Here is a 13259-nt window from a genome sequence, read left to right as displayed (position 1 = left end):
CATGCTGCGGAGAACTATCCTTTCTCTGTGCATAAAAGCAGTGATGTCTTGCAGCAGAGGTCCAACATGCCCCCTGCTAAGTCATAGCTAGAACTGTCCGTTCAGTAGGCAGTATGAGCACAAGATGGTCAGTCACGTTCACAGGGATGAAAGTGATGTGGGGTCTCTGCCAGGATAGCTCATGCAGAGTATTGGCCAACCTGGCACAGACCTTTCACCCCCAACTCTCTTGTATGTCAAACAGAATAAAACAAAATTTGTGGACTGCCTCCACATTGGCCCCCTGTGCTATCTCTCTCCCCAAGGTACAATATGTAGGAAAAAATAGGACAAAAAGGGGTTTGTAGAGAGATAAATACACCCAATGCATATGTAAAAGTTCAATCTATGGTCCCTAGTGTACAAAATTACATAAACCAATTCCATAACTAAAATATTTCTCAATAGTCCCAACGCGTTTCGCAACTTTAGCTTCTTCAGGGGACCGGTATTTGATAGTCATGCATAAGTAGTGCCTGAGGTAAAGAGAAATGTGCAACGGATCGAGATGATTGGGTGGGTGGAAAACCGCCGACCCCACACTCCGTCCCTTGTTGTGCCTGGGACCCCGGGGCATCAGGGGGAGGAGCGCCTGGAAAGCTTTTAATGTATAATAAATTCTGATTGAACTTTTACATATGCATTGGGTGTATTTATCTCTCTACAAACCCCTTTTTTTCCTACATGTTAAACAGAATAGAATGGGCATTCATCATTTCTGTAGAACAAAGTACAATCCATTGGACTCCCTTACAGCAGCAATTAGATTACAGAAGGAAGCGGGGATTGCTTTCCTAGTGTAGATGCAGACAGATACAAGTCAACAGTAAACTTTAGCACCAAAACTTAGAGGAAACACAAGAGTGTAATCTGACTGATACTCACTTCTGCGGGTACAGATTATAGTGTGATTGAGTACAAATTGCAGGGGAAGGTGCCTGGTCCATGTAGCTGTTTGATGGGATGACATCAGAAGCAACAAACCTTTACAGAAAGAAGAGCAATAGCTGAGTTACACATGCTGACAGCAAAGACTTTACTGTAATTTGTTGATGTAGATGTTTAAAATGTAGACCACCGCAGCCACAAAGGGGAACCAAGATCATCCTGAAGTACAGAAGTACAGATAATTACTTTCATATGTTATCTGAATACTGGTACTCTATTAAACGTCAACACCAACTTTAAATGAGCCTACAATGACCAATGCCGTACAGATGCAAAACCATTTTAACCAATATAACCACTGAAGCTGAACTTTATCCAAGCTACACATATTCTATTTTATTTTAGATGATCAAATATACTGTAAATGGTGTGCCAATGATTAATCTACCTGGCAGCTGTTGATGAGCCTTGCATATCATGGTTACCCCTGTATGTAGCAACGCTTGTGACTGTAATCAGTTTGACCCCCCAAAAGATTTGGGGGTCATAGTCGAATACAGAATGAATAAGATATATTGCAATTCCAGGCTGCAGCAAACAAAGCGAGCAGAGTACTGTCCTGTATTAGAAAGGAAATGTACTGTACAGACAAAGCGATAATTTTGCCACTTTATAGATCGCTGGTTCGGCCTCATCTGGAGTATGTGGTCCAGTTTTGGTCACCAGTCCACAGAAAGGATGTCCTTGAGCTGGAGAGAGTCCAAAGAAGGGCAACTAAACTAATTATTGGGCTGGAGGAACAAGGTTGCTAAATTTAAACATGTTCATGCTGCAAGTGAGGAGACTAAGAGGGGACATGATTTTGATGTACAAAATGTTTAGTGGTGATGGCAACATCAGCAACAAACCTTTTACAGTAAACTCCGTAACAAGGACTAGAGGCCACCACCTAAAACTGGTGAAGAAAAGATTTAACCACAAAGGGCGTAGGGGCTTCTTTTCAGTTAGAGCAGTTATATTTTGTAACTCTCTGCCACAAGCAGTGGTATCAGTAGAGAGTATTGAGTCAATCAAAAATCATTTAGATACTTTCCTCACAGACCATAACATACAGGGGTACAGGTACCCTTAAAAACTAGACCACACAGGCATTTGTGTACACACACAAACGCACAATCACACATAGGTTGAACTTGATGGACCTGTGTCTTTATTCAACCTCAAATACTATGCAACTCTCCTGCTCACTTCATTTCAAGCCCGTTTACTGACTTGCAGTCAATAGGAGAGTTGGGGTTGCTGGTGGCCACACTGATCATAGTTACAAGTCCTGCTACATACAGGGGCCAAGGTAGGTACAATAGTGATATACAAGGCCCGAGAATAGGGGACAAGATCTGCCATATTTTGCAAACGCCTTGTACATTAGTAGTAATAAGGCACACAAGTTACAATATTTTTCAACCAATTGAGGAAAAAAAAGTAGCTTATATAGAGTTCGGCTTTAATTGTTTTTTTTAAGATTTTAAAATTCAGGTTTTACTCTGAATATAGCATACATTTCCATGGCTCTTGGACCCCTAATGTCAATTTCAGGCTGATAACTCTTACAATAGACCATTTTAGGGACATGTAGTATCATTCTGGGTGTTGTACTTGAACGTTTATCTCTAGGCAAAGACATTTTTAGTTTTGGATTTAGCATAGAAAAGTTTTACATTTTTTAATTTCAGAGTTGTCCCCAGAACAACATCTTCCAACAGTGACGGGTGTTCCTGTTGTCTAAGTCTATTGTCTAAGGGGGGGGATTCCCTTTAGTTTGGAAGATTTGCTCTAACTTCCTGTTGTGTCTCTGGGACACAAAATGAATGGAAATTTCCCCAATGGTATACGGATAGTAGAAAATTGCCTGGCCCTAAGTCTAGGGCTCTGTCCATATCCCCCCCAAGAACTTCACTCTCTCCAAGCCACTTTTCTATTCATTTGGTCCTCACACACACTTAAATAACTGGCCGTTAACTTGACCAGGTCTTATGATACACTTTTTGCAGGCCAATTATCCTGGAATGTTAAAGACGCTCACAGATCTGGTTGGTCCTCCTGGACAATTTCTTGGTTTGGGAGAACAACCACAGTTTAGATGTCGCTGATCCCAAAGATTTTGTCTTTATGCCGAACTTCACCTGTCCGGGTTACCTCTTATTATTTCCTCCAAGCCAAAATGCTGCAAACCAGAGCACATTAATTTGTCTGGGATTCCACCAGACCACGGGTTACTAAGTCTACACGTTTTTGACACACATTTTATGGGGGATTGTGACTACCTAACTTTTGTAAATACTATCAGATGTCGCAAATAGTCTACTTAACGAAGTACAATGAAACCTGGGAAACTCCATTGTGGGTTGGTCTAGAAGTTATTTACTCTGACTAAATAATCACTTCTGGTCTGATCTCACCTCACACCCCTCTGTAACCTCATGTTTTATCTAGGCTTTGTTTCACTAAGTTCCTTTCAGATCTGGGAAAGATCAGTCATTACAAGAATTCACATACTGAAAGATGCCTCTGGTGTAAAGTCATTTCAAACCTTACACAAGCTGCACCTTGTGAAATCTTAGATATCTCCAGGTCAAACACTTCGTTTATAACCAAAAACACGGGGGGGTGTCTTCAAGTGCTCCCACTTTCTTTCAACAGAAGTGTCTGAAAGACCCACACTCCTGTGGTCTTGTTTCAATGTAGTAGTCAACAATTTTCGCCTTCGCCTGAGTTGGCAAAAATCATTGCACCGGCCCTGACTATGGATCCAACCCATGCTCCACTAAACCCCCCGGTTCCCTTCCCATCCCATCTTTTCCCCCCACCTTTCTAGCTTCTCTACCTTCCTCTCTCTTGAGCACTGAAATATTTATACCTTTGGTTATTGCTGTTTTGACTGATATGTATATCTACATACATTTAATGGATGTATATTTTTTTATTATACATCTTTATTTCTCAAATGTATCACACTCATTGATGATCTGTTATATCTGTTTATTGTTATGTATTTGTGATACTGTTAATAAAAATTCTTGAACAAAACATTTTTTTTTACCTGAGTGGGGTTTTAACCCTTCCCTATTGTATCCAAAATATACAAAAAAGTGTGGGCTATAAATACACTTTAAAACATACACTATCTAAAATTATAGAGAGCAGAACAAGATGAAACAGTCCCAATAAAACTTCAACAAATGCATTATACAGCAGAATATGCAGTGTATATATTTCCCTGCACAGACAATTACACGAGAGTTGTTAAGGTTAGTTTGCCTTTGACACACCGAAAATACCAGAACAGCAGGAAAATGACTGTACTTTTATAGCCATTATGTAACAATAGACTATTTTACTGGTGTGTGTGTGGCTGACTCTGCAATCAGTACAGGTAATGTAATAAGAGGAATATTGTTTGCCAGCTTACAGAATTCCTCTAACACTATTGTTTCTAAAACGACAACTTAACATAACCAAACTAGAAATGTAGAAACCTCTGACACTTTCTAAAAACGCTTGTACATATAGCATTACTGTGTCTCTGCCTGGTACATAAAGAAAGCTCTTGAGGGCCACTTTGTCACTGCGCCATGTGATCACTAGGTTGGTCTTGCACAGGGGAAAGGATGATGACTTCCACAATGCAGCGGCACCTGCAGGGACTGAACTATGAAATGGTATTATATTTCGGAATGGGTAACCATGGCATAACTTGGTCATAGACTAGCAGATGTATGACAAAGGGGCATTACACATGCTGGATTACCTGAGCCACTTCTAATTTTCCCTATTTTTTTTTTTTTTTAAGCTGTAATGCAGGCATGAATTGCACAAAAAGTATGCTTATGTTTCCTCTACAAAAAAATAAATAATCTGATGGTATAGAGATTTTCCAGCATTTGGAGATTGTGCTTCATCAGCTTCTTTTGGGGTCTCCAGGTGACATTAGGGGTCTAGAAGGGGGTTTAACACCCCAGATGTCAACTGGTTAATGGAATATTAAGTAATTATAACACATTGAAAGGATGGTTATCACTTTCTAGATATTCACTACTGACTACAGCCTGACAGTTCTGAGAACGTTATAAACTATTCTGGAATATCAGTGCACGTACAGCCACTCTTAACTGGAAACCGTATTCAATAGCAGAGATGTGCTAAGTGGCACATTTTTGGTATTAGTGAGAGTATCAATAATATGACATGCATGTAAATATGTCAGGAAGAGACTTACTCTGGGACCACTTGCTTTATAGCTGGCTTCACGTAGCCATCTCCTTTAGCTGCAGGAAGTAAGCAAAAAGAATACATTTGGCTGATTAATAGTCCATGAGGAAAACATAGAAATTACAGTTAAATGGTATATGAATAGTTACTTACAGGGATTGCAGAGAACTGGGGTGTAATACTTTGAGAACACTTCATCTTTCGGACGGTCAGGATAAACATAGATGAGATAATTGAGGTCACCCAGTCGGTCCGCCAGCGAACGTACTGAGAAGTCCCGGCTTGTAAAAGGCATCAGATTCCACAAGGCTCTGTCCGCTAGGGATACATACACAGAATGTGGCGCATTAGTGAAAAATAATACAACACAAAGTATAGTACATTCAGAATGAGCAAAACAAGGTACAGAACCCAGAAAAATATATCAGCTGACGATTTAAAATGTAAACAGTACATTCATCCAAAAATTACAATCCAGATGCAGAAAAGCAGACAATGCCACGAAAGTATTCCAAGACAACATTTAACTACTTTATTCTGCATCTGAAAGCAGAAGACGCATTGGCCTGTACACAGAATGAGAGACAACTGGATCTAAAGGATGTAGAGTGCACAAGGGAAAACTGCCTCCAGAATCTGACAGGCATTGTATAGAACGTGAAAACAAGGACTCTTAGACTGCTGCAGAGAAGGGGGAGAGAAAATCTAGGGATCGGTCAAAGAATAAGCCGGGTTGAATGATCTGAGGAGTATAACTTTTTTTTTTTTTACCGCCTAGACAAAAACTAATTCAAGGTAACACACACGATTATTTTGTTCAAAACCCTATAAAAAAGGGGCCTGCAAGCCCATATTATTTGAATGTGCCTGAATTTCTGCATGTTCCTTCACACAGTGCGAGATAAAGGCTTGACTAGGTCTAGGCATGGTCAGGAATCCGCTGCACTAAAAAAGATAGACTTTTAGGCAAAACAGAAAAAAAGCACAATTAGGTGAACAAATGAGTTATGTCAAATTAGTTAAGCAAATAAAAGAACAATCTATGTACAGGTACCCAGGAGATAAGGTGTACAAAGCCAAGTAAAGTATTCGCAAAAGCCAGCAAAAGTGTTGACAAAGGGGCATAGTCAGAGGCATATCTGCCACAAGGGACAACAAGGCATTTGCCACGGACGGCACTTTCTGGGAGAAGGGGGCGGGCGGCAAAAACTGCCACCCCCAAACCAGTGAAGCAGAGCCTCACCTATCGGTGCCGATACTGGCACTTTACATTTTTAAACACAACAGGCTGCTGTAAGGTCCCGCACTTGCTGGGGACCTCATAGCAGCCCTCTGGGGACCTTGCGGAGCTGCTTACTGGTTTGTTCAACCTGCCAGCTAAACAAAAAAAAAGAACCAATTCCTCCATCAATGCTTATGAGCATTGATCAAGGAATCTCCTGCTGCTGGCACAGCCTGAATGCTAATGGAGTAAGATTTTCCTGTGAGAGCTTCTGTTCAACAAAGAACTACTTCAACCTAACTCTAGGTCATTTTTTTCTATACAACTTAGAACATTGCTGTATACCTATTATGTAACATGGCACCTCCAGCTCTGTCCCTCCTATAAATACAAATCAGTAAACTGTGTCTTGATTTTTCCCTATGCTATTATCAGACTCTTGGTATTGCCCTGGGTGATTCACATAACCCACCGCTATGGCATTTTCAAACTGCTCCCAACGTGGGTGGCCCTCTAAAAGAGCAGTCCAGCAAAAGAGGGCCAAACTAATTGCCCAAAACAGCCCTGGAACAACATCAAGCCCAATTCTCCACCACAATGGAAGAAAACGCTTAGCACAAGAGACGGTTTTAGGGGTAAAAGTGTTTGTTGCAGGTGCACCTGAAGCCTCCGAAAGGGGTTCAGATAACAGTGCCGAAGTAGGCAGCTCAGAGGATGATTTGTGGGCACTGAAGAGTGAGACATCCAGTGCACTGTCAAGTTTAAGGCTACAACCAGCACAAGCAGAAAAATAATTCTGCAAAAGGGAGTTGCCCGCACCCAGAAGGCAATCGGCCCTCTTTTTTTATGGCTGAAATGTGCAGAGCAGAATTACAAAGCATTAACACTATTAATCTCACCAGGATGCTGCTTCACAAGCTACACAATGGTACTGCTGGCAAGGCACCATACCAAACCGCCATAGTCACTCAGACTGCTGAAGTGTGGCAATGTGCAAAGCCACATTATTTGAAGAGGTGAGGGAACTGCTAGACTTTCTGAACTCAGTTGACAGATGTTACTTGATAGTAACATTCAAGAATGGGGTCCTTAAATCATACTCTCAACTGTGAATTTCCTTTGAATTAATAAGGAGATACAAATATAGTTATTTCTAACTTTGACATTTGCAGTGTGTTTGCAATGCAGATTTCACACTTCCCCTTTAATTGTTGCGTGTACTTTATTAGATTTAATAAAGGATAGTCCAAAGAAAATTGACCAGGAGCATTTACAAATGGCTGATTACTTCCAAAGCCAATCTCCATGTGGAAAAATGATTTCAGACAAAAATCCTTCAAAAACAGGCTATTACTCCACCATACAGTATGTACATAACCCCTGGTAGACTTGCAAAATCCCCTTAAGTTGGCCCAAGCTGGTTACTCTAAATGCTCAGGGATACTCTGTTATTGCCCTAATGTAAAATATTTTTGGGATAGATGCCTGACAGAAGTTCTAACCTCTCCCTTCTCACAAAAAAACGGTTGGGTTTGGATTCATTTTAAACACCGCAAAAGTGGTTTACACATACATTCTAAACTGCCACAAAATATTCTGTGCAATGACTGCTGGTCATATATCCCCAGTAATAGGCTTTTGCTACTTACCCTGAAATCCTTTTTTTTTTTAAGTTTTCTAAGGGCACAGGATTCAGAGAAAATTGTGTTATACTGCAGCCTACAGGAGAATGTAAACACTGGCAAACAATTAAAAAAAGCATCAGGTATCAGGAGAGGTTCTGAAGATTGGAGGTGATCAGGTCACTGTAGGCAGGCAGTAAAGACCAACCGAGGAAAATCCCTGTGTAACTTGCAAAAGGAGAAGTGGTAGCATTGTTACCTCATGCTGAAAGGCAAGAGGAAGAACGTGAAGTGTGCGCATGTGACACTTCACCTAAGAGATTACATCAGCACTCAATCCATCAGCTTTCATCCTTACCGCAGCAAGCCAATGATAAACATAGGTGCCCAAAGGCCCTATTGATGAGGTAGCTCCCAGTGCTCTGCTCACACCCCCTTCTCACAAAGTGAGTCTTCTGAGACTGGTTCACACCAAAGGTTCTGGACCTGGAAAATGCTGAATGGCTAACTAATGCAGTATATTCAGGTCTGAAAAGTGCCACAATGTGGAGCCCAGTGCCCAAAGGTCACATTCCAGGCTAGCCCCACAGCTGTCCAGTCCAGCAAGGTCCAGACACATCCTCCAAAGCTATTGCTAAGAAAACGCCAATCTGGATAGCTGCACATAGAGACTAGCTCAAGCGCCTTGTGGGAGAATGTTGGTAGAAGAAAAAAAAATGTTGTTTGCCCATGTCCAAATCCTCCTGTAGGCAGCAGTATAACCCAAGTGTCTCTGAATTTTGTGTCCCTCAATGAACAAGAAAGAAAAACAAATTTGCAAATAAAAAAAAGGTACAGTGGAACTCCAAGCAGCAAGCCAGCAACCATATAAACAGTTAAAATACATAATCACTAACTCCTTTACCCACTATAAGATTTACATCACTTTGTTGATTCAGTTTTAAGGCTTCCTGGATCCCCTGTTAAAGGTCAGAGGTGATGATGCTGATCTATAGTTTAGTTTACAAGCAAGAGGTGGAGAGGTCCATAAAAAGGGTGTCACTGGTCTGCTATTGCAGTATGTCAGTGGTGTCTGGATCACAAGTCTAGCTGTACAGAGTTACAAATCCCTTGACAGATAAAACTGTAAACATATTGGTATTTAAATGTGCATTTAGCAGTTTTCTTGGAGTTCTGTTGAGTAAAAACCCACAAGGTACTTACGTAGTTCAAACTTCCATGCTATTGTGATACCCCCAATTTCCGAGTCACTAAAGCGCAGAAGAAAAGTCCCATCCCTTTTGTTCACCAACATGTCATGAGCCTGCTGCTTGTTGACATAGCCTAAAATTGCCCTGTAAAGCAAAAGCATATCAAGAGTTATGACACAACAATTCTTATGGAAACTCTTATCCTACTTAGAAAGAAAAAGAACATGGCAGAAAAAGTCAGGATAAGGAGGTTTGTGTAAACATGTGTAAAGGTTTACTTGCAATTGTCATGACCATGGGGTCCCTGTTGTATGTGCCTATTTATTATATTGTGGAGAATGTGGGAAGCTTTCCTTTGTGTATTACACGGCCCAATATCCAATGATTGAACACATTTTGCGTAATCATTGGGGAATTTTACAACAAGATAGGATACTGGGCCCCATGATCCCTGAAAAAAACCCTTTAATGGTGTATAGGAGAGCGCCATCACTAAGTGATGAATGGGTTCATAGTGTGATGGTTCTAAGTGGATCTTTACAACCTAGGTGTCCTAATACTGAATTGGGTTTAAATATAATTTAATTATGACCACTTATTAGGCTATTTATTGTTATTTTATGTAGAACTGTATCCTGATCATTCATAATCGGCGCCTTGATATTTATTTAGTGTAATATATTTTATATTCATGTTTTAGGATATTGTAATTCATTTTATATGTGTATAATTTGCCATAACTTAGCATGGGTTTGTGTTGCCAATATGGAGAGTTTAATGTTGGGACATCTAGTGGCCATTAGAGAAACCACAAGGGTAGTAATCAGCGCTGTATCTATGGTTTTCATTGAAGTGTTTCTATTGACAGTTTTACACTATGGTATATACAACTTGCGAGTTGTATATTAAGAGTGGAGGACGTTCCAAAATAGAGCGTGGAGCCATTGTATACACAGAGAGAGAACATTGAGGAAGAAATGTGAGAGAAACGGGGAGTATAAAGAGCTTTATGTGACCATTCATTTTATGACCAAATCCTTCTGGTGAGTGCGGGATTAGCGCCGTCTTTTAAGGTGTGCGAGATCACTGAACTGCACGGAACTGAAGACTGTGAATTGGAGCACTTGTGTGGACACTTGTACTTTGTACTGATTATATATACACTGGAGGGAATTTATCAAAACTGGAGCAGACAAAATCTGGAGCAGATCTGCACTGCAACTTGTCAGCTTCTCTGTCATTCTCAAATCTTACCTAAGCAAACTGAAGAGAGAAACTGATTGGTTGCCCTGGGCAACTGCTCCAGATTCTGCCTGCTCCAGTTTTGATCAATTCCCCCCACTGTGTTGTATACTGCACTGGAGTGGACTTGGATTGATGTTTGTATTTGATATTTATTCATGTGTGAGTTCTTATTTGGACATAGGTTGTATTATATTCTAATTACATTGTTTAATGTTCTTTTTAAAAACAAAGATGTTTTGATGAACTAATAAATCTTCTATTTTTATATATAATTGCTCTTGATGTGAAGTTTATTGGATTTGTCACTCTGCTAGCCAACAAAAACCCTAATTTTCTCTTCTTTGCCGTGACATTATAGGTTGTATAGTGATTTATTCATTCGATTTGAATTAATGTGTGCGCAGTGTGATTTTGTTTATTGTGGCGAATGTACCCAAAACTACAAAAGGGGCAGGAACTGAACAAGGTAATTCTATCACTGATGCTCTATTAAAAAAAGAAAGAAAGCCAGGGTTAAACTTAGCCCAAAGGACTACACCTTTAAAGCTGAACTCTAGCAGATATAAAAGATACACATGAATACTGTATTTTTAATTCATGAAGTGTCGGTGCAGGAAGGTGCCTTGGTATCAGCCTCTCGCAGTCCTGTACATCAAAGCTCAGACTAGGAGAGGGAGAAAATTTGTTGTGCTGCAGTGCCCATGTAGTAACAAGGGACATGCTGATAGCAGGAAAGAGCAAAGTGACAGAAAGATGAGCACATCTGCTCAGTCTGCTGCTTCTTCTTTCACTGTCCAGTCACATGGTGGGAGAGAGACAAGACAGACAGAGCTGTGTAAATCTCAGAACTGGATGAACAGAAATACCAATCCTTCGGAAGACAAAACAGCTCCCATATACAGTATGTACTGCTGTGTATTTAGCTGTTTTGTAAGACAAGACCGGCTATTGTATGAATGGCTGGAACTAACAAAGGAGCAAACTTAAAAGCAATTGCATTCAAGTACACAGTAACTTCAGTAGCCTCACTATGTGTCCTGGGGGCCATGCTCACTGGAGGAAACATTGGGAAGCAATTCAAATTTGGTGGCTGAAACCAGAACAGGACTAGAACGGATATCTTACAGTGAGGACAACTGTTCTGGAGACAATAATCAGTGGTGAGATTGAAGCTGGCCATACACCTTACAATTATCTGCAGATTTTCTGTGGTCAGATGGAAAAGGTGCAACAGATTCCTCCATCTACACTTAACTGTGTGGATGGAGTAATCTCCACCTGGGCCAATCTGTTGCACTTTTTCCCTCTGACCACAGAAAATCTGCAGATAATTGTAAGGTGTATGGGCACCTTTACAATGTATTTATGGTTTGTGTCTGTGGACAGAAGGTGCAGGCAATCTCTTTGGACATAGACAGCAATAGATCCTCATAGGGGTTGTACTCCATTTTAACTCTATCCAGGCTTACACTCTACTCTAAAGTGTCCTGCCGCTTTTGTTTCTTTGGAGCAGAGTGCAAGCTAATCTAAACACGTTGGAAGGGAAGGTGGAGGGAGACACAGTGGGGACAGACTTAGTTTCCTCTTATTAACATATAATGAAGAGCACAGGCCTGTCTTAGAACCGTGTTCAAATCTAGTTTCTAATCTACTGATAATGAGATCTGGCAGCACACTACTGACAGAGGTAGTTATGGTTAACATTCCCCCATTCCCCTCCTTAACATTACATAGCAGGAGCAAACTATAGTTTTGGAGAGAAAGTAAAAGGCAAGCAGCAATTTTATATTTTGTTTTTAACGTATACTATGCGAATGAGAACAAGTAACAAATATCAAGTAGGTGTTATCCCAATTTGGTTGCAAACGTGAAGTGCTGATTGACTGACGTGTTTTACCAAGTTACATTAAAATGACCCTAAATAAGTCCAAAAGAAATGCAAGGAAAGTAATGTACTTCAAATGGCTCTGGAAAGGGTTTTTTTTTTACCAGCTGTGCATACCCATCATTCCAGTGAGGCTTGAGGTGCTTCTTTAACACTTCCATCACTCCATCAAACCACTGCCAGAATGTGTAATTCCAACCAGGCAGGTTCTCCTGGGTAAACAGAAAATAAAATATTTACACACAAGTCACGATTGGGCAGCATAGGTCCACTTTAATCTTCACCTGTAGACTGCCTTCCGACCCATATTGGATGGTTAAGAGTTTGCAAACACCTTTCACAACTTAAATAGAAGGTGACATGACACTTTCAGCTAGGATATTATGTTCCAATATATGCTCCATATACTACATTAAGGGGTTCAGACCTGGGTGTTACTATAGGTGCGTTTTTTCAGCTCGTTTTTAGCATGCTCAGTAAAACGCGCGTTCAATGCTCGTTTTTATACCTCCCTGGTGGTATGATTTAAAAAAAAAAAACTTTCAAACTTCCTCCCGGTTCCGCCCCCCTGCGACACGGACGCTCGCAAGGGACGGAACCCGGAAGACGGCAGCGGTCGGAGGACACAGCGGGGATCGCGGACAAGGTAAGACCTACGCTGTATTCCCGAGTGTGGCTCGGGTTACCACTTTGTTAACCCCGAGCCACACTCGGGAATACCAATGGATACGCGCGGAAATACGCCCTAAAAGAAGCTCCTATACTTGTTTGGGCTTAGGGCGTTTCTACACGCTGAAATACACCCAGGTGGGAACCATGCCCATAGGAAATTATGTGATTTCGCTTGCTGAGCGTCTTTCAGCGCTTCGATCAGCGCTGAAAAACGCCAAGGTGTAAAC

General features: G+C 40.9%; 1 protein-coding gene across 1 annotated transcript in view; it reads right to left on the bottom strand.

The window, feature by feature from the left end:
* Nucleotides 1-920: 920 nt before the first annotated feature.
* The window catches only part of LOC108788932 (signal transducer and activator of transcription 5B), an 84125-nt gene continuing 71786 nt past the window's right edge, over nucleotides 921-13259 (bottom strand). Inside the window, exons 14-18 of the mRNA XM_018558835.1 lie at nucleotides 12478-12572; nucleotides 9244-9374; nucleotides 5350-5514; nucleotides 5204-5252; nucleotides 921-1023 (exon numbers count right to left, since the gene is read on the bottom strand). Coding sequence (XP_018414337.1) covers nucleotides 921-1023; nucleotides 5204-5252; nucleotides 5350-5514; nucleotides 9244-9374; nucleotides 12478-12572 — 543 coding nt within the window. The remainder of the gene's footprint in view (nucleotides 1024-5203; nucleotides 5253-5349; nucleotides 5515-9243; nucleotides 9375-12477; nucleotides 12573-13259) is intronic.

The sequence above is a fragment of the Nanorana parkeri genome, unplaced genomic scaffold (assembly GCF_000935625.1).
Source record: "Nanorana parkeri isolate BGI_ZX_2015 unplaced genomic scaffold, ASM93562v1 scaffold362, whole genome shotgun sequence".
NCBI classification, from domain to species: domain Eukaryota; kingdom Metazoa; phylum Chordata; class Amphibia; order Anura; family Dicroglossidae; genus Nanorana; species Nanorana parkeri.
This window is presented reverse-complemented; position numbering and strand designations above follow the sequence as displayed.